Consider the following 21178-nt stretch of genomic DNA (forward strand, 5'->3'; position numbering starts at 1 on the left):
GAAGAAGAAGAAGAAGAAGAAGAAGAAGAAGAAGAAGAAGAAGAAGATGATGATGATGATGATGGTGGAAGGGCTTGTGAGGGAAGGAAGGGCACATTCAGGTTGTCATAGAAACAATGGATCAAGCTTGGCCTCACATGCAGATTAGTCCCTCCTCCTGAAATTCCATATGAGTTCCACATGGGTACCTTTGGGTCAGATCAGGCTCTCAGTTGAACTGGAATGTTGAACTGCAGGTTTTTCATGCAAATTGGTGGGAAAAGGACACGTTTCCAGGATTAAGTCCATACCCACTTGACCTCTGAACTTTTCCAAAAGGCAATTAGTGTAACCTTCACTTTTTTTTTTTGACATTTCAAGGATGAGGAAGAGGGAGTGGACAAGAGCCCATTTATTTATATAGAATTTTTAAGGTTTACACATTGCTTTCCTGCTAAGAAAGGTAGTACAAGTATTATCATGTCCATTTTATGGACAAGGAAACTGAGACTGGAAGAGTTAAGAGAAATGGCAAAGGTTAAGCAGCTAGGAAGTAAGTGGCTGAGTCAGAAGTTGAAGTAATTTGTAGTCCTTGGACCCCAAGACACAGACTTCTGCTGCCATGCCAGTTGTATCTCAAGGCAACAAAAATGGTTTGTCCTACTTAGGAATTTGGTCAGCCTCCTCTATGTGGGGCATCCAGCCCTGTCTATATGTCAGAGTTGGGGTAGCTAGGTGGCACACTGAAAAAAGCACTGGTCCTGGAGTCAGGAGGACCCGAGTTCAAATCCAGTCTCAGATGCTTAAAACTTACTAGCTGTGTGACTTTGGGCAAATCATTTAACCCTAATTGCCCTGCCTTCCCCCTCCCAAAAAAATAAATTGGGACTTTGAGAGATCATACAATCTGTCCTCCTGCCAAACTATATCTAGTTGAACTTAAAAGATAGATATTTAATTTCCTTTAAACATCTCTTTTAAAAAGTACATTTCACAATTTTCCTTGGTTATTTATATTCTATTCTGGGTCTGTGCCTTTATTGGTTTAGAGATCTCCAGGTGTACAATCTCCCTCCACCAAAACACACAGCAACTCATCTGAAACTCAGTCTTAATGGATTGCCTGAGGCATAGAGAGAGGTTATATGTTTTGACCATGATCACATGCCTAGTATGTATCAGAAACAAGACTTGGTTCCAGGTCTGTTTGACTCCAAGGCCAACCCTGTCTTAGAGGTACAGTGACTAGGGTGCTGGACCTAAAAGACCTAAGTTCAAATCTGCCCTCAGACACTTACTAGCTGTGTGGCCCTGGGCAGGTCACTTAATATTTCAGCCTCAGTTTCATCATCTATAAAATGGGGATAATAATAGCATTTACTTCACAGGATTATTACAAAGATTAAATGAAATTTTATATGTGTACATATCTTTATAAAGCTTAAAAATGCTTTATAAACACTAGTAATGATTATCATTGGTAACCTGCTCTTGAAGTTGATTTGAAGTCAGTCATTGAGACGGGCAAAGGCAAATGTTTAAAGACATGTTAAAGGTACTCACAAATCTAGAGGAATTGTTGTTCCTCGTAGTCTTGGCATTACCAAAGGCCTCCAGCACAGGGTTGGCCTGGATGATTTGATCCTCCAGGGATCCCTACCCCGGGAGGAACAGAAGACAGAGCTGTCAGATGTCTGCCAGTCTGGGAGTCAGAAGCTATGATTCTTACCACATTGACTTAACCAGGCAGCAAGCCGGTCTGCCACACAAAGCACTGCTTACTATCTCTGTAAACACTCCTTCATCTTTAATAACTATCTTAAATATTTCCTACTGATCAATGTACACTCTAAAGAGATTGAAAATATTTTTTTTCCTTTTATTCTAGCTAAACAAACTTCCTCCCTCCCCCCCCCCTTTTTGGGCTGTGTTTCCATAGCAATCACAGGCACCTCCATGCTGATAGATTTCTTTGCATTCTTGCCTCTCATTAGCTAGAAAAAGAAGTAGGCCTTATTTTGGGGGAATCTTCTATCTGTTCAGAGAGAGCCTGCGCAGATAGGCTTTCTATGGCAGATTATTTTTTAAATTATCTTAACAAGTCAACTTCCCTTCCCCAAAGTTTGACTAGTCTCTGGATGTCAAATGCAATCCAAGGCAGGTCAAAGGCTGTCTTTCCAGTGGAAAAAAAATGTAACTTTCTGGGGCAACTAAATCCTTCCTGAGACTGATAGGCCTTCTTCCTTCCACCCACTTGGAAAGTCATACCTTGCCATCTGAAGACTGTTTGCCAGTGCCTCCGATGTTGGCAAAGTACTGAATGACCTTCTTGGTATTTTCAGTCTTGCCAGCACCAGATTCTCCACTAGAGATTAAAAAAGAAAAAAGAGGCCAATGAAGAACCAAGAGGCAGAAAACACCATGCCCAGTAACAACAGCAACCAGAATTCATGCCAAGAATGGCCATCCTTGGTAGTGTCTCCTTGGTAGAATGCAAGCTCTATGAGGGTAAGGGACTGGTTGTTTAAAAATTATTCTTTGTATTCCCAGCACCCCCATAGTGGGAGTAAAGACAGGCAGGAGGGTGATCAGGGTGCTGCACTAATAACCTTATAAAGTCAGGAGAAAGTAGAAGGCCTCTATCACAGGTGTGGGCAGTGCTGGGAGGAGCTCAATATAAATTTTTATCATGAGTATTTACATCTTGGGAATCAGTAAACACTACAAATTAAGGCTTGGTTTACTGTTTTGTTGATTCTCTAGATTTAATTAAATGATGGGGAAAACATTGATGATACAGATTAAAATGAAAAGTATTTCATGAGTAATTTTGGATTGTTGGAAGGACCTCTTGCCCCAGTGAGATTGCACATCCATTTAGTATCAGGGTACACCCAAAATCTAGCATGGTACCTTGCATATGTTGGCCTAGAAAAACAATTTCATCAGTATGAAGCAAATCCCTCCACTGACACATTTCAATAGTCATTCTGTAACTTTGCAGTCTAGCAGAACTGCACGGAAATGTAGAAAGAATAATTGATCACATAACCTTGTATGCTTCAGAGGCAGGACCTGAACCTGGATCTTTTGGGCTCCAGGGTCAGCCTTCTATCTACTATGTCATACACATAAGAGGCACTCAGTAAATGTTTTCAGATTGAATTAGATTGAACCCTTCTCTCCAGAGGCATTATTAGCCCTCTGACAATAGAGACAGGCCTTAGGAGACTCAGAAAGAATCACTCTCTACACCCCCATCAGTTAAAGAGACAGTGACTTGAGGTATTTGCTACTGTTAAACCTATTTGTAGCTTGCAAAGTTACTTACAAAGCACAGGCAATTAATGATAATTATGTGAATGTCTAATTATATGCACAAGAGACCAACATAATTATGTGTATAGACCGAAAGACAGAAGGAATACTTACGTGATTAGCATAGACTGATTTTCCCGATCTGTAGGAAGGGGGAGAAAAGATACCAAGATGCAATTAGCAAACATTTTTACTTCCCCAGTTTAGCTATTTAGGCTTTGACTACAACCAAACCCAAACAATTATGCATCTGAGTCACCATTTTATCCCTGCTAGAGGCCTCAGGCACAGAATAGAATTTGTCAATGAGACTAAGACTCACCAAATCTCCGAGTTGGGAAGTCTGAGGTCTTAGAGGTTTTCTGGTCTAATCTCCTACCTGATAGTCTCCTCGGTAGGGTCAATGGCCCTGCAGCCTTTGTTCGAAGGTTTCCAATTAGTGGGGAACTTGTGACCCACCAGGCAGGCATCCCATTTTCAGATCATCATAACCATTAGGAAACAAGGTGGCTCAATAAATAGAGACCTGGGCCTAGACTCAGGAAGACCTGAGTTCAGATCTAGCCTTAGACACTTTCCTAACTGTATGATCCTGAGCAAATCACCTTAACCTCTGCCTGCCCCAGTTTCCTCAGCTGCAAATTGGGGATAATAACCACCTAACCTCTTAGATCTGTTGTGAGGATAAAATGAGACAGCATTTGCAAAGCACTTAGCATAGTGTCTGGCACACAGTAGGTGCTTAATAAATGCTTGCTTCCTTCTATTAAGCCGAATCTGCCTCCCTCTAATTTTACCCATTGTTCTTTTTCTGTTCTCTGGAGTACAAAAAATAGATGTAATTTTCCCCCCCTCCCCCCTCCCCCCCAACAAGATAACCCTTCAAATACTAGAAAACAATCATCAAGTGCCTCTTGCATCTTCTTTTCTCCAGGCTAAACAGTTTGTTTAACTACTCATCATATGATGAAGGGATTGGATTGGATGGCTTCTAAGTTGCCTTCTAGGTCTAAAGCTATGGTTCTATGGAACAACATGGTTTCAAGTATGCCCACCATCCCAGTCACCATTCTCATCACCAGATTTTCCATGTTTGTTAATGTCCCTCCTAACGTGATGTTCATTCCACCCACTCATTGCAAAGGGGTAGATGCTTTTGGAAGACTGCATAAAATGTGGAGTTTTTTTATGTTTTGCTTAGCTTTACGGAATTGCTTTTTAAAAATTTATTTTTTATTCTTTATCAAAAGGGATAACTGGAGTGGAGAGGAAAATATTGAGAAATACTGGTGATATTCAAAGAAAAGCTACTAAGAAATGCTTATTTGGGAGGTAGCTAGGCGCCGTAGTGAATAGAGCACCGGCCCTGGAGTCAGGATGACCTGAGTTCAAATTCGGCCTCAGACGCTTGACACTTACTAGCTGTGTGATCTTGGGCAAGTCATTTAACCCCAATTGCCTTGCCTTCCCCCTTCAAAAAAAAAGTGGTACCAGCCCTTAACACAATGTTCCATCTGTGACCCATTCAGCTCTGAGTACAGTAGAATTAATGAACTTCCTTTCTCTAAATACTCCATTTCTGTCAGTATAGCCCATGATTATATTAGCCTTTTGGATAATGACGTGACACTGTGTCTCATATTAAGCCTGCAGTCAACTCGTACCCCTAGTTCTTTTATCCCAGGAGCTGCTGCGAAACCACATTGTCTTCCATCTAGTATTTGTACAGTTGGTTTCTTGACTCTCTGGTTGGTATAAAGTCAAGAGTAATAAGCCTGATTAAAAGGCCTAGTCTGATGCCTCCAGACGACATCGAGATTCGTCTGGGTTCTTGGAGGCTTTGCCAGCAGAACCTAAGCTCTGGCATCTATCTCCTACCCAACATGGGATTGATGAGCTCCAACTTACCCCGTACATATCTTTTTCATACATAGTTGTTTGCATGTTAGCTCCTCCTTTTAGAATGTGAGCTCCTTAAAGGCAGGAATTATCTTTGCCTTTCTTTACGGAGTATGCCCAATATGGCCAGTGCTTAACAAAGTGCCTGGCACAGTCGTTCAGTCAATCAACAAGCATTTATGTATCAGGCACTCTGCTAAGTGCTAAAAATTAAGAAAAGTGTCCCTGCTTTCGAGGAGTTTACATTCTAATGGGAGAAGACAACCCATGAAAGGAAGCAGAAAGGGATGGGGAAGTAGGGGACAGTGGATAACTTAGAAAGTAATCTGCATAGGACAGGGTGGAGAAAGAAGTCCAGAAAGTCAGGAGGAGAGCCTGGAGGGGAGTGAAGGAACGCATATGGCTAGCCCAGGTGGATCCTGAAAATAAAGGTTCTGAGAGGAACTGACCAATCGCAAAGCGTATAGTAAATGCTTAATACAAATTTGTTGTCTTGATTAGATGCAATCTGGCCAAATTCAGAGTAACTCATCTTGGTACATTTTGACCTTACAACTCACAAAAACTTTTAAGTCCATTGAGACACTTGACTGTTAGGTGAAATTGAGTTTTTATGTTTGGATGCATGTTATAAAAGTCTTAAAGTTAATTATCTGAAACGGCGACATTTTTTTTTTTTGCTTTTTTCCGGGGGGGAATGCAGGGCAATTGGGGTTAAGTGACTTGCCCAAGGTCACATGGCTAGTAAGTGTTAAGTGTCTGAGGTCAGATTTTGACTCCAGGGCCAGTGCTCTATTCACTGTGCCACTTAGCTGCCCCAAACTGCAATATTTTTACTAGCTATGATTCTCAACTGGGCATATGAAGTGTAGGCCAGACCTATGATATTTTATCAAATAAACCTAATATAGCCATATCCCTTCTTTCCCTGAGCACCCTCTGCCCCTGTTGGTGATTTTTACATTGTGGGGATTTCCAGTATGGAAATTCCCTATACCAAGGGAGAGCAACACCTCATTTTCATCTCATCTTTCCTTTCCAACATCATCATTTCTCTCCAGGCTACACTCTAGACTTCCTCCACCATACCCCAGCTGTTCATCTTGAAGCTGACTCCAGCCCTGGAATTCCACATTAGAAGCGTCCTCCACCCCGAGGCCTCTCCCTTTAGGTGGTGCCTCCTAGGCCTTCCATTTAAGGAGAGCACACAGGCCAAGCACATCTTATTTCTCTCCAGGCTGCATTCCAGACTTTCTCTACAAGTCCTTTCCCCCAACTCCCCTTAATCACATACCTCCAGTCTCCTTCCATTTTCAGCTTCCTTTTATGTATTAGAATATAAGCTCCTTGAGGGCAAGGGCTATGTTTTGGCTTGTATTCATATTCCCAGTACTTAGTACTGTGACTGACATATAATAAGCTCTTAATAAATGCTTGTTGATAACCTGACTTATAGTCTTCATCTATTTATTTATACCTTCATTTATTTAGGCATTCATCCAAAAAGTTGCCTTGAGTACCAAAAAGTCATTTGACTTGGCCAAGGTTATGGTCACGCTTAGAGGTGGGACTTAGGCCAAGGTCTTTCTGACTTTCAGTAGTCCAGATGAGAAATTCTCTTCCTTAGCAAACACTTACCCATGAGCATGTCATGGTAGGCATTGTCAGAGATGGAGAACAGGTGAGGGGGCATTTCTGTACGCTTCTTGCCCTTGTACATGTTGGCCACACGGGCACCATAAATGGGAAGCCACCTGTATGGGTTGACTGTCACACAGAATAGACCAGAGTAGGTCTGAGAGAGAGAGAGAGAGAGAAACACACACAAAAAAGAAGAAAGGAAAGTCAGTCTGCCCTTCTAAGAACCTCCCATAAATAGCAAATGCAGTCTCCTATACCTGCTTTGTTGACCTTCACTCTGTGCCTCATTCTATTAATCACACAAGAGCACATTCTGTCAGAATGAATGAGAAAAGGATTTTCCTTCTCAGGACCAAATCAATGTTTGTGTCTTTGCTATTATTTAAGTAAAATGCAACTTATTTTCAATTTACTCTTTAAAGAGAGATCCTAACCTTTCTGTTCACCCTACAGACTGGTCTGCCAGGTCATGCTCAGCCATTAGGGAAGGGCCAGTCTGGCAGTCAGGAAAGTAAATCCCACTTTGGTGATGAGTATCACAAATTTAAAAATAGAAGGGCCTCCAAAATCATCCAGTCCAATTCCCTCATTTTGTAGATGAGGACCTTGAGGCTCATGGAAGTCCAAGGTCACACAGGGAGTAAATAGCAGAGCCAATATTTGAACCCAGGACTTTTAACAAAAAATCAAACCCTCTTCCACTATACCAGGCAGCCTCAGGCATAGAACAAGCCATATAGATGTGTCTTAGGTATCAGGACCAATAGATAATTTGGAAATGATAGAGTTTAAAACTTCTTCCTTCTGCAGATGAGAAAACTGAGACCCAAAGAGAGGAAGCAACCAGCCCATAGAAGGCCACCTAGTAAATCGGTGACAGAGCCAGAACTAGAACCCAGGCCTCCTGATTCCTTGGTCCATGTTCTTTTCACTAGAACACAGTAGCCTATCAATGGACTCAAGCATCACTCCTTTGAGTAATGGATAAATAGGTTTAAAGACAAATCTCATCAGAGATTCAGGTCTTATGTAGGGAAAGCTCTGTGGCTCCCAGGCCAAGTGACAGATTGCCCATTCACGGGCCATGAGTTCTAAGCTCTGTTCTGTCACTAATTAGCACTGTTGTTGTTCAGTTGTGTCTGACTCTTCTTGACCCCATTTGGGCTTTTCCTGGAAAACATACTGGAGTGGTTTGTGCCATTTCCTTCTCCAGCTCATTTGATAAGTGAGGAAACTGAGACAAACAGGGTTAAGTGACTTACCTAGGGTCACACAGCTAATAAGTGTCTGAGGCCATATTTGAACTCATGAAGATGAGTCTTCCTGATTGCAAGCCCAGCGCTCTATCCACTGAAGCACCTAGCTGCCCCAGGCTTGGATAAATACCTTAGTCTTTTCTGGTCCCTCAGCTAACATTAGCTAAGCACTCACATGGATCTATATTTATTCAATGTGATCCAAAAATTAAAGTTTATTATTAAAAATACAATAAGGCTGGTGGGATGGCAGACTTTGCAAAGATTGTAGGTACTATCATGGAAACCTCATCTAATTGTCTAGTCCCACCCCTTAGTTTGAGGCTACACCCACCCTACCCTATACTAACCATGGGAGATGAAGTCCAGAATCTCTTTCAGACACATTTCAATGACCAGCAACCTTAACTGTGAAGAATTGCATTCTCATGTCTTAGTTCGTAAAACTGATCAGAAAAGAAATCTTTAGGGGCAGCTAGGTGGCACAGTCTGACCCTGGAGTCAGGAGGACCTGAGTTCAAATCCAGCCTCAGATACTTAACACAAAACTAGCCATGTGACCTTGGGCAAGTCACTTAAACCAAATTGCCTTCCAAAAAGCAAAAAATAAAGAAAATAAATCTTTCCATCTTAAGGTTTGTGGCAATGTAGTGCTAGAAGGAAATAAAACATTTACAAAGCACCTACTATGTGCCAGGCTCTCTGGTAAACACTTAACAAATATTTCATTTGATCCTCACAACAACTTTGGGAGGTAGATGCCATTATTATCATCTCCATTTTGCAGATGAGGAAACCGAGGTAGATAGCAGTTAGCTGTTTTGCCTACTCTCATATAGCTAGTATCAGAGTCAGATTTGAACTCGGCTCTTCTTTTTTTCTTGGCGGGGGGAGCAAGGCAGTTGGGGTTAAGTGACTTGCCCAAGGTCACACAGACAGTGTGTCAAGTGTCTGAGTCCAGATTTGAACCCAGGTCCTCCTGACTTCAGGGCCGGTGTTCTATTCACTGCACAACCTAGCTGGCCCTAAACTCATGTCTTCTTGACTCCAAGCCAGTGTTCCATCCACGGAACCACATAACCACCTCTAAGAGGTAACTGACTGGCTGCAGCAGTAAGAGGGAGAAGATCTGGGTTTAAATCCTGACTCTGCCAATGCCAAGCTGCATGACCTTGGAAAGTGACTCAGTCTTTCTGGGCATTAACCTTCTCATTTGTGAAATGACAAAGTTGGACTAGATGGTCTCGAAGGTCTCTTTCAGCTTTAAATCTATGATCTTCTATGACCTTCTTCATAGAATGGAATGGCATCAGTTTTAGTAAAATCTTGTAATAATAGCTGTTATTTATTTAACACTTTATGTGTATTTTCTCATTTGAACTTTACAGTAACTCTTGAATGTAGGTTCCATGGGTACCCATTTTACAGATAATGAAACTGAGATTCAGAACATCTAAAGGGCTTGTCTGTGACCACATAGCTGGTAGGTGTCTGCACCCAGGATTCAAGCCCAAGTCTCTCCTGCCTCAGAGGCCAGCACTTGCTCCACTTTGTCAGGTTCCCTCTTAATTAAGGTATAAATAGGATGCTAGAAAGCTTGGGGCAGGGAAAGATTCCTTTTGATGCTGTCTTGGAAATGTTATAGGTGATAGGATGGGAGAAGTGGGCCTTCTCTGTCACATGGCCTCAGAAAAGAAACTGAGGAAAAATATGCTTCAGTTTAGAGTGAATAGGTATTTATTAATGTTAATAATAGTGATATCTCACATTTCTATAGTGCTTTAAGGCTTGCAAAACACTTCCCTCAGAGCAGTCCCATGCAGTGAGCACAATTATTAGCCTCCTTTTCCAGATGAGGAACTTGGAGTTCTGACTTGCCCTTGGTCACACAGCTAGTGAGTATCTGAGATGGGTAGGATTTGAACCTGGGTCTCCCGACTCCAAGGCTAGAATTCTATCCATACCTGGTCCTTCCTGTCTGTTGAGTAAGGAGGCTAGGCCATGATTTCCAAGCTGACTTACCAGCTGAATACCAGTTTACCCCAAACTGAAGCAACATGGAGGTCATTCTTTCTATGGAATATTTCTATGGAATGAGAGAGCTAGGCCATTGTAGACAGGGTGACCACCATCATCAGAAAGGTTTCCATCTTGTGCCACCTGACCCAAAGTTGTGGCAACCCTGGGTGACTTAGCTGCCTCCTATACTCTCCCACTTACATAGATTCTCATGTTGGTGTAACGCTGGCGGAGGTTATCCAGGACGCTGGCCTCATTCAGAAAGGTCATGTCAGCCATGTCGTTGGCCTGGTAGAACTTGGGTGGATTCATCTGTTGGATGTCATCTTTCTTCACAGTAAGTGTCTGCAAGATTGCAAAAACCATCAACACTCTCATTATTCAGAGAAGCATGACTGGCTGCTTCCATGACCTGGGAGCCCCCTCTGACTGACCACACAGCCCTCTTCCCTCACTTCTCCTTCAGCCAGATTCAGTCTGGCAGCTTGAAGGGAAGCAAAAATAGTGATTGCTCTTTGGCAGACTTGGCTCCTGAGATGCTGTTGGCCAAGAAGACATGGCTATTGGCTGCTTGCCTAGAGGGGGTGGGGATGGGCTGGGGAGGGTAGTGGCAGCACAGCAATCTGTTCCTATTCCATTTTTTCTTTATAAAGACATCCCCAGTCTCCCCACCAAGGCTAGAAAGAAAAAAATAGCTTTTTTAAGAGTTAAACCCAAAAATAAGTAGATGGAAGGGTGATGAGAATCTGGCTAGGCTACCCCGAGTTCAAGATCTGACAACCACCTCTAGATATTTCTGGACTTCTGGAGTTCATCCAAACTTAATTATCTCTCTTACTAGGGGAATCAGCATTCTGTGCTTTAAAGAGGACTGGATTTGGTGCCAGGGACTTGAGTTTGAGATCTGGCTCTGCCCCTTATGTGACATTAGGTGAGTCTGACCATCAGTTTCCTCATCAACAAAATGGGAATAATATTTACACTAATAGAGATTTAGATTAGAAAGGAACCTCAGAAGTCATCTCATCCAACCCAATCTGATCTCATTTTACAGATGAAGAAACTGAGGCCAGCAAGGTTATGTAACTTGCCCTAGGTCATGTGGGGATAAATGGTAGGGCAGGGATTTGAACCCAGATCCTTGAGAGGCTTGGCCTCAGCTTAATAGATAGATCAAGGTTACACACATACCTCTTCTCTTTAAATCCATGTGCCTCACTTGTGTGTTCTAGATACTGGAAATCAATCCAAGTCAGTACTTAATGTAATCATTTTGTGTTTAGTCACACATGGACCTGGGGGAGGGGTATCCCTTTGAACAATGTGCCTCCATAATCCCCCGCCTTTCCAGAAAATGCATTTCTCCTGAGAGTGGAACTTGACTTTCATGTTCAGTAACCATATTAAGCCCAGTGCTTTGTTCCCTATGGCTTCCTCTAGCTTCTCTGCACAGAAGAACTGTGGGGCATCTGTGTGTCCCAAGGACGTTGACTTCCCTCATTAGCCAACTTAGCCAAGTAGGTGGGCAGCTATGAGCAGCCCTTATTGGGAGACACAAACTTGGGGCAATGAACAAACTGGACAGCAGAAAAAAGTGCCCTTCACAATAAGGGGTAAGTCTTCCTGGGTCCTCTTCTCTTCTCCCTCTCTACAATTTCACATGGTGATCTTGTCAGCTCCCACGTATTCAACTACTATATCTACACCAATGATTCTCAAATATTTGTCTAGCCCAGGGATGGGAACCTTCAGCCTCAAGGCCACATGTGGCCCTCTAGGTCCTCAAGTGCAGCTGTTCTGCGAAGTTTGGATTCAGTGAAAGGGCTGCACAACCTAGGGTCATCCTTGACTCCCTCATGCACCCCCCTCCCCATTCAATCTGTTTCAAAGGCCTATTGATTTTACCCTTGTAACATCTCTTTGTACAGTATATACCTTCTTTTCTCCTCTGATACTGCCATCATGCTGGCACGACTCCTCATATCCTCACACTTGGACTACTGTAATAGCCTGCTGGTGGGGCTTCCTGTCTCAAGTCTCTCCCCATTCCAGGCCATCCTCCACTTATCTCTCTAAGGGCTTTTCCTAAAGAACAAATCTCTACCTCTCTCTCTCTCTCTCTCTCTCTCTCTCTCTCTCTCTCTCTCTCTCTCTCTCTCTCTCTCTCTCTCCTCCCCCTCTCTCTCCTTCACTCTCCTTTTTCTTTCTTCCTTGCTCTTTCTCTTCCTCTCTCTCATTCTCTCTTTCTTGTTTTCTTTCTCACTCTCTCCCTTCTCCCTCTCTCTATTCCTTTTTTTCCCTCTCTCCTTTTCTCTCTCTTCTTTCTTTCTTTTTCTTTTTCTCTTCCTTTCTCTCTCTCTCTCTCTCTCTCTCTCTCTCTCTCTCTCTCTCTCTCTCTCTCTCACACACACACACACACACACAAACACACACACATTTAGTAAACTCTAATGGCTCCCTATCAATTGCAGGATCAAATGTAAAATCTTCTGATTAGCTCATAAAGCCCTCCATAACGCAGCCCCTTCCTACCTTTCCTGCCTCCTTACACCTCACTTATCCTCACATGCTCTTGGCCTCCTTGTTTTTTCTCTCCGTCTTCCAACCTCGTGAATTGTCCCCCGTGCCTGGAATTCTCTCCCTCTTCATCTCTACCTTCTGGCTTCCTTCAAGTCTCAGTTAAAATCTAACCTTCCCTAAGGTTTTCCCAATTCCATTCAATGCTGCTGCCTCCCCTCTGTTTATTATCATCTCCAGTCTATTCTATTTCTTGTTTATACATAATTGTTTACAAGTTGTACCCCCCACCCCGCGCATTAAACTGCAAACTCCTTGAGAATAGGGACTATCTTTTGCCTTTCTTTGTACTTCCAGCACTTAACACACAAAGTATCTGGCACATAGTAGGTGCTTCATAAATGTTTGTTGACTAAGATGATGCTGATGATAATAGTACATATTTCTATATCACCTTCAGATTTATATAGCAGTTTCCTCACAACAGCCCTATGAGAAAGGTAATGGAAGTATTATTCTTCCCATTTTGTGGATGGGGAAACTAAGGCTCAAAAAAAGTTTTATGACTTGCTTGAGTTAATAGAAACCAGGATGTATTAATAGGTAGGGTTTGAGCCCAAGCCTTTCTGACTCCAAAGTTTGCCATCAGTCCCCTATGCCATGCCACTTCTCAAGGACCTAAGTTCAAAGCCCTGTTCTACCACTTACTGTCTGGGTGGTCTTGGACAAGTTATATAACCTTGCTGGGCCTTTCTTCATCTATAAGATGAGACCATTGACTTAGATGACCTTTGAAGTACTTTCCAGCTTTAAATCTATATTGATATTATTAGTATTTTTGGCACTAATAATTATTAGTTATCATCAGTTGTTGATGAGAAAATTAAGGCTCAGAGAAAGAGCCTTATGATTTATCCCCATGTCACCTAAGTGCCAGAACTAGAATTCAAACCCCAGTTGATTGACACCAAATTCAATGTTCCTTCTTTCTTTTTTGGTGGGGAGAGGCAATTTGGGTTAAGTGACTTGCCCAAGGTCATGCGGCTAATATGTGTCTGAGGCCAGATTTGAACTCAGGTCTTCCTGACCTTAGACCTGGTGCTCTATCCAGCTGTGCTTTGCCACATAGTTGCCCTATAATGCTGGGGAAATTGCTTAAGTTTAGTGGGCCTCAGTTTCCTCAAATGTAAAGTATGGGTGTTGGAATAGATATGACAGTCTTGGACTGGACTTTGAGTCAGCACAAGTATGATACAGTGGAAAGTGCCCTTGATCTGGACTCAGAGGACCTGGGTTTGATTTCTGCCCCTGATATTTACTAGCTAGCCAGGAGCTTTTTAACTTTTTAAACACTTTTTAAGCCTTGTTTTCCTCATCTATAAAATAATAGTCTCTCTTGTCCCTTTCTGCTCTAAATTTGTTATCCTCTGACTGTTGTTATGCCATGAAGATAACTCCTGGAATTGGGGTTCACTCTCGGGGACATCTCCCTGCTTACCTGGTTGGTGATGGTCTTGACGGTGACTTGGTCACCCTGCTCTGATTGGATCTCTCCAGCGATGAAGCCCTCCTTTTCGTCCTTCACCCAACATGACCTCTTGATGTCATAAGGCTTGTTCATAGCTTCTATCCTCTCCTTTTCAGGGGGTGCCAGAAAAGGCATGGGGTCCACATCTTCCCCACACTCACCTTTGTACCCTCCAGGCATCTTGATTTAGTCGAGGAAGGAACCAAAAGGGATGGGGAGCAGGAGGCTGGATTTCCCTTGGGACTGAAGGAGGCAAGAGAAAAGAAGGGAACAGAATTTCACCAGAATGAACAATGAGGTCCTTGAGGAACTCAATCTGCTGTCTATCTCTAGGCTCCGGAAATTTTCTCTGACTGTTCCCAAGCCTGGAACACTCTCCCTCCTCCACTCCACCTACTGACCCCCTAAGCTTCCTTTACATCCCAACTGAAATCCCATCTTTTCCTGGAAGCCTTTCCCATTCCCTCTTAATTCTAGGGCCTTCTCTTGTTAGATATTTCCTATTTATCCTGCTTGGTATGTTTGTTTGCATGTTGTCTTCCTCTTTAGATTGTAAGCTCCTTGAGGGCAGGGAAAGTCTTTTGCCTCTTTTTTGTATGTCAAGCTCTTAGTAGACTGCCTGGCACATAGTAGGTGCTTAATAAATGTTTAATGATTGTTACCCGTGTGTCATCGCCTGGCATGGTACTCTGTATCTATTGGGATTTGATCAGTTCTGGTTGGATGAAGTAGAACTGGTATATGTTGTTGTCTTTGTGCCTTGATTATAAGGAGGGAGAGAGCCTAAGAGGAAGGGGAAATGGGGGAACAGGAAGCTCTAGAACTCAGAACTAAAGAATGATGTGAGAAGGCAGCATGATATAATGATCAAAGGAACAGCAGCAACAGCTAAGCACTTTACATATATCTCATTTGATCCTCACAACAACCTTGGGAGGTGGATCTAATTTTATTATTATCTCCATTTTACAGATAGAAAGTAAGTGACTTATCTAGGGTCACACAGCTAGGAAGGGTTTGAGGCTAGATTAGAACTTAGACAGACATACGGGTCTTCCTGACTCCAGATCCAGCACTCTCTCTGCTGTGCTACTTAGCTGCCTAAAAATTAGAGCTGTCCTAAAGTGTAATGGGCTGCCTTGAGAGGTGGTCAGTTCTCCCTCTAGACAAAGGTTGAAGGATTATTTGTAAGGTATCTTATAGTGGGCATTCTATGGATTGACTGAGATGGCCTTCCAAGTAACAAGGTCCATTTCATTTCTATTATTTTAGTGAATTGTTCTAGAAAGGTTAAACCATTTGCCTGGGGCCATACAACCAATATGTACCAGAAGTTGGACTTGAACTCAGGGCTTTGTGATTCCAAGGCTAGACCTTTCTCCACTAGCTGAAACTTCCATCTCTTCTATGGCTATAAAATAAGAGAATAATTCTACCTACCTCAAGAGGCTGTTGTAAGAGTTTTTATATGCTGTATCCAAAATGGCTATAGAAAAGTGAGCTATTATTATAATTAATATGGAAAGTGGAAAACATTCTTCTCCAATGACTCTGACTCACTTTGCCAGAAGGAGTTTACTTGAGACCAAGGATCTTGCTTCGTTGTCTAAATAGATAGCTATAGATAGAGGGTCTTCTGACTTTAACCCCCTGGGGGAATCTCCATTTCCCTGCTTTGTCCTTGTGATCTCCTTGATTTTCTGAGGCATGTTATAATCTGCCTGGTCCTTTGGTCTCAGAAGAAGCTAAGCCCTTCCAAATGGAGTGGGGCTGTGGCAAGGGACATATAGAGTTTCACAGAACATCAGAACTGGAAGGGACCCCAGAAATCATCTCATTTAATCCCCTAAATTTAAAGTGGAAAAAAATGAAGCCTAGTATGGGAAAAGTGATTTGCCTAAGGTCACACTGGAAGCTGTCACAATTTAAACCCAGGTCTCCCTTGTTCCCACACTGGCAGTTGTCTCTGGTATCTTACTTTTTTGTTTTTTGGAGGCAATTGGGGTTAAGTGACTTGCCCAGGGTCACACACCTAGTAGTGTCTGAGATTAGATTTGAACTCAGCTCCTCCTGACTCCAGGACCAGTGTTCTATCCACTGTACTGCTACTCTATCCACCTGTCTGTCCCAGTCTGTGGTATCTTATTATTCCCACCATATACATCTCTTTTCCTTCCTGCCTTTCCCCTTACCTCACACCCCCACTGTATTTCCTATTTTCCTGCTTCCCCTTTTTTCCCTTCTCCCCTTTATTTCTTTCTTCCCCATGTATGGCCAGAACTCCCAGGGGCAACAACAGACACCATCTTTACTGAAATAAACACTCTGTTTATGACTTGTTGTGATTCAACAACACATCTAATCCTTTTATAACTGACATGGTTGCAACAACAATCTCTGCATTTCCAAATATTAATAAAGATTCCTATTTCTATAGTGATTTATGGTTACAAAACAACTTATAGACATAATCTCATTGTATCCTCATAACAACTTTGTTACAAGCATCACTGTAAACATTTGCAGATAAGAAACCTGGGGCTGGGGTAGGGGGAGGTTACAGCATCATGAATTAAAAAACTGAGGGGGGGCAGCTAGGTGTTGCCGTGAGCACCAGCCCTGGAGTCAGGAGGACCTGAGTTCAAATTTGGCCTCAGATACTTAACATTTACTAGCCCTGTAATCTTGTGCAAGTCACTTAACCCCAATTGCCCTGCCTTCCCCCTCCAAAAAATTTTTTTAAAAAGCAAAAAAAAAAGTTTAAAAAGATCTTAAAAAATAAATTAAAAACTGAGGGGTCAGCTAGGTGATTCAGTGGATAGAGTACTGGCCCTGGATTAAGCAGAACCTGAGTTCAAATTTGACCTTGGACATTTACCAGTTGTGTGACTCTGGGCAAGTCACTTTACCCTGTTTGCCTCAGTTTCCTCATCTGTAAAATGAGCTGAAGAAGGAAATGGCAAACCACTCCAGTATCTTTGCCAAGAAAAACTCAAATGGGATCACAGAGAGTCAGACACTACTGAAATGACTGAACAACAATAAGAAGACAGGAAATGCGCTCAGGCCCTGGGTCAAATGAGTCAATTCTCTCTGATCCTCATGTGACTCCTTTGTAAAATAAGGGGACTGGATTGGATGATCTCTTAAAGTGCCATCTACCTCAAACATCCTGTGACTACTCAACACCATCCAGGACTTGTGTGAGAGCCCATACTCGACACCTTTGACTTATCCTGGGACCTTGGACATTTCTAAAACTTCTTTCTCCTTTTTGAAACAGAGGGAGTCAGCCCAATGCAGAAGTAGTAAGTATACTAGAATGAAAGCAGCTGGTGGCCTGAGATGGGCATCACATTGACCCCTTCATTGGGACGACATCCCTTAGGGACAAGGTTTTACTCCCTCCAAGCCTACTGGGGCGAAAACGAAAAACAGTGATCATTTGCCCATTCCTCCAATAAATACATTCTATCTTAAGGGTCAGTTCTTTGAAAATCTCTAAAGAAAGACTTAGCCTTCACCCCGTGAGTGGCTTTTGAGGAAGTGAATGAAACCTTATAGAACACAAGGGACTCCGCTGCAACAAAAAGGTCAGCATACCTGACCACCTAAGATCACTAACCCTCTTTTAGTCTGGTGTCGTGGCAAGGGACATTCATTTTGTCTATGAGATCTATGAGAAGCTCATGCCCATTTTTCATAGCTTCACTGTTCTCCCAAATAATACTTAGGCCAAAAGCTCTTAATCTTTTTATTATAGACCCTCTTAGGCAGTCTGGTGAAGTCTACAGGCACCTTCTCAGAAGGGCATTTTTAAATGCATTTTATACAAGATTACAAAGGAGACCAATTATACTGAAATAATGAGGTAACTTTTTTCCCATCTAAGTTCATGGAAACTCTGAAAATTATCCAGTTATCCATGGACCCCAGACTAAAAACTCCTGACCTAGATATTACTCTATAAAAGGAGGGAGCTAGACTAGACAATTTCTGGGGTCCCTTCTAGGTCACAGATGCAATCTAGTTCTTCAAACTCCAAAGACCTGATTTTATGACTCATACTCATGGAACACAGGACTGGATGGGCAGGCAGGAAACCTGGGTTTCAGTAGTGTGTCTGTCAGCAGCTCGAGGTAATCAAGTCCCTTCCCCTTCCTGGACCTCAGTTTCCTCTGTAAAAAGAGGGGGGGCACAGTAGGTAATGTCTAAGGTTTCTTCTAGCTCATAGATTTTGTTTCTCAGCTGATCTGACAGGTTCTCTGTCTCTCTCTGTGTCTCTGTGTCTCTCCCCTCCTTCCTCCCCCTCCATCTCTCTGTCTCTCTCAGTGTCTCTGTCTCTTCCCTCCTCCTCCTCCTTCTCCTCCTTCCCCCTCCATCTCTCTGTCTCTCTCTTTCTGTCTCTGTGTGTGTGTCTCTCTGTCTCTGTCTCTCTCAGTGTCTCTGTCTCTTCCCTCCTCCTCCTCCTTCTCCTCCTCCTCCCCCTCCTTCCTCCCCCTTCCATCTCCCTGTCTCTGTTTCTCTGTCTCTGTCTCTCTCTGTCTCTCCCCTCCTCCTCCTTCTTCTCCTTCTCCTCCCCCTCCCTCTTTCCTCCCCCCTCCTTGCCCCTCTCCATCTCTCTGTCTCTGTCCCCTCTCTCTTGCCCTCCTTTCTTGCTCCCCTCTCCTGACCTCTGTGTATGCCGTTTTTATAATTTTTGGGGGATAAGCATCCACAGTCACCTGAATGAGTCTGGCCCCATATTCCTCATCGAGAGCACATCTAGCTGGGCCCAGGTCAGCAATTTATCCTAAACTTTTTATCACTCCACTAAAGGCAGGCCTCACTGCCCTTAGCATCTTAACTGCATTATCCAATTTGCAATCTGGCCTTCCTGGGTTCAGCATCACAGCAGATAATATCACGAAGGACATGAGACCCAAGCCCACATGAAAAGGTATCTGTAAACCCTATTAAAAATCATCAGACCTATCATTAAAGCAAAATGATTGCATAAGACTGGAAGATGAGGTGGTTTTTAATTACTCTAATGCATACAGACCAAAAAAAAAACAAACCTCCTTCCATTCATTCTAATTAGAATGTCTGTACTTTTCAAGACTGGCTCTGATTCAAAGTACCTTATTGAAAATGCTACCTGACTAAGGGGTACCTTGGAAAGAGCTTTGACTCTGGAATCCAAGGACCTGAGTTCCAATTCTGCCTCTGCCCTACTACCTGTGTGCACTTGGGCAACTCACTCAATTTCCCTGAGCCTCAGGATCTTCATCTGTAAAATGGGGGCAAAAGTCCCTTTCATGGCTACATTTGAAAGGTCATGAAGGAAAGGTAATAGAATGCCTGGGACCACCCCAGACCCTGTGTCTTTTCATGCTTCCCTGTTTGTATTCCCAGTGCTTTGTAAAGAGTAAACACTTAATAAATGTTTTTTCATTCATTTAATCATTCCTGGGATGTATCATGCCGTACCTTCACCGCTAGTTCACCAACTCTGTCTTTCTTTACTAATATCTTTCTTTATCAATGTCTTGATAAGCCCCTGCAGCTTGTGAAAGGATCCCACAGATAATGGGTCTTCAGGGACACCTGACCTAACTTAGGTCTCATCCTCTTTTCATCAAAGACTGGCCTTTCTACAGTGATCAGCTCATAGCTTTGTAGTTCTGCTCCGTATTCTCCACTCTTCTTGCATAGACTCCCCTCAAGTGGCTTCCTATCTCACTTTAGGACAGTTGGTACTAAAGAGTTCCCCACATTCACCCTCTCCTCACCTCACCCACCCCACCAACCCTTCCTCGGGTACCTACCAGAGACCGAACTGGAAGACAGTGCCTGCCTAACAGCAGCTGGCCAGCCACTTTTATACCTGCTTAATAGGTCTGAGCCAGCATGAACTTAAAAAAGAAAAGAAAATACCTAGGATCCAATAGCCCAACTGATCTCATCTTCTGAAACATGATTGGACTCAGCCTGAGTCCCTCAGGAGGGATCAGTGAATGCTCTGTTTCTTGGGGAATTCATCTTCCCTTCAATGCCCTTCTAGGGAATTCAGTGACCTCAGTCACCAAATTCAGGCTGTTGGTCTAAATAGAATTGTTGTCTAATGGATTTTTCTCTTAAAGGTACATCTTGAGCCATGCCACTAAAATGAGATCTTAATGATGGAGGGAGGTGGATAGCTCTAGAAATTATTCAGTGCCTGACACGTTGATCTGCTAGTGTACCTGGGATGAGCTTTGAACAGGGTGAAAAATTGGGATCTTTATTCCTCCAGCACTTTGGTGGGGATTAAGAAGAAGGGGATGAGGGGGATGAGGGAGGGGAGCGTGATGTGTGGGTCAGCCTGAGAAAGCACAGAAGTCCAGCATTATGGACTGAGATCCAAAGAAGAACCTATCCTCCTGATTTTAGACCTGTTGGCCACACTGGGGAAATAAATAGCCAGGGAGTTGGATGCTCTTAAAAAATAACCAAAGCTGTCCCAGAAGAGAAGGTGAAAGAATGCACCTCCCTTCCTTCACTGGAGAACTAAGAGTCTATGGGTGAGGAAGATATGAGTTCAAATCTTGCCTCAGATCTTCATTAGCTATGATATTCTGGGTAAGTCACTTAAACTTTCTCTGCCTCATTTTCCTCACCTATATAGGGAAAGAGATGGATTTAATGATATCTAAGGTTCCTTCTAGCTATAAACCTGTGATCCTTTGAGATCTGGTGCATGCAGGGTAACATGGCCCTTTTTTGAGAAACAGTGGAGAGAGCCAGTCTTTGGAGTTGGGAAGACCTCTATTCCCATCCTGCCTCTGACACATACTAGCTGTGAATCCAGCTCTTTCTGATTCCAAAGACTGCATCTCTCCATGCTGGTTTTCAACATAAGGCCATGTAACCCCACCCTGGGTGAGCCCAAACAACAGGAGCCTATAGATTGCTGAATAGTAATCAACAATACACCAATTAAACCACAGTTATGGGCCCCCCCCAAAACACGTTGCTATCCTATGTGATTTCCAAAGGC

At 43.0% G+C, this 21178-nt stretch overlaps 2 protein-coding genes across 2 annotated transcripts in view; both read right to left on the reverse strand.

The window, feature by feature from the left end:
• Positions 1 to 14337, reverse strand: part of MYH16 (myosin heavy chain 16) — an 82203-nt gene extending 67866 nt beyond the window's left edge. Inside the window, exons 1-6 of the mRNA XM_069084738.1 lie at positions 14128 to 14337; positions 10314 to 10457; positions 6835 to 6991; positions 3412 to 3439; positions 2248 to 2344; positions 1543 to 1635 (exon numbers count right to left, since the gene is read on the reverse strand). Of these exons, the coding sequence (XP_068940839.1) occupies positions 1543 to 1635; positions 2248 to 2344; positions 3412 to 3439; positions 6835 to 6991; positions 10314 to 10457; positions 14128 to 14337 (729 nt within the window). The remainder of the gene's footprint in view (positions 1 to 1542; positions 1636 to 2247; positions 2345 to 3411; positions 3440 to 6834; positions 6992 to 10313; positions 10458 to 14127) is intronic.
• ARPC1A (actin related protein 2/3 complex subunit 1A) overlaps positions 1 to 21178 on the reverse strand; it is a 341638-nt gene that overhangs the window by 122214 nt on the left and 198246 nt on the right. The gene's annotated exons all lie outside the window — the stretch shown is intronic.

This window comes from Petaurus breviceps, unplaced genomic scaffold (assembly GCF_028583685.1).
Source record: "Petaurus breviceps papuanus isolate PSGF00001 unplaced genomic scaffold, PetGlider_PUasm1.0 175, whole genome shotgun sequence".
Classification (NCBI taxonomy): Eukaryota; Metazoa; Chordata; class Mammalia; order Diprotodontia; family Petauridae; genus Petaurus; species Petaurus breviceps.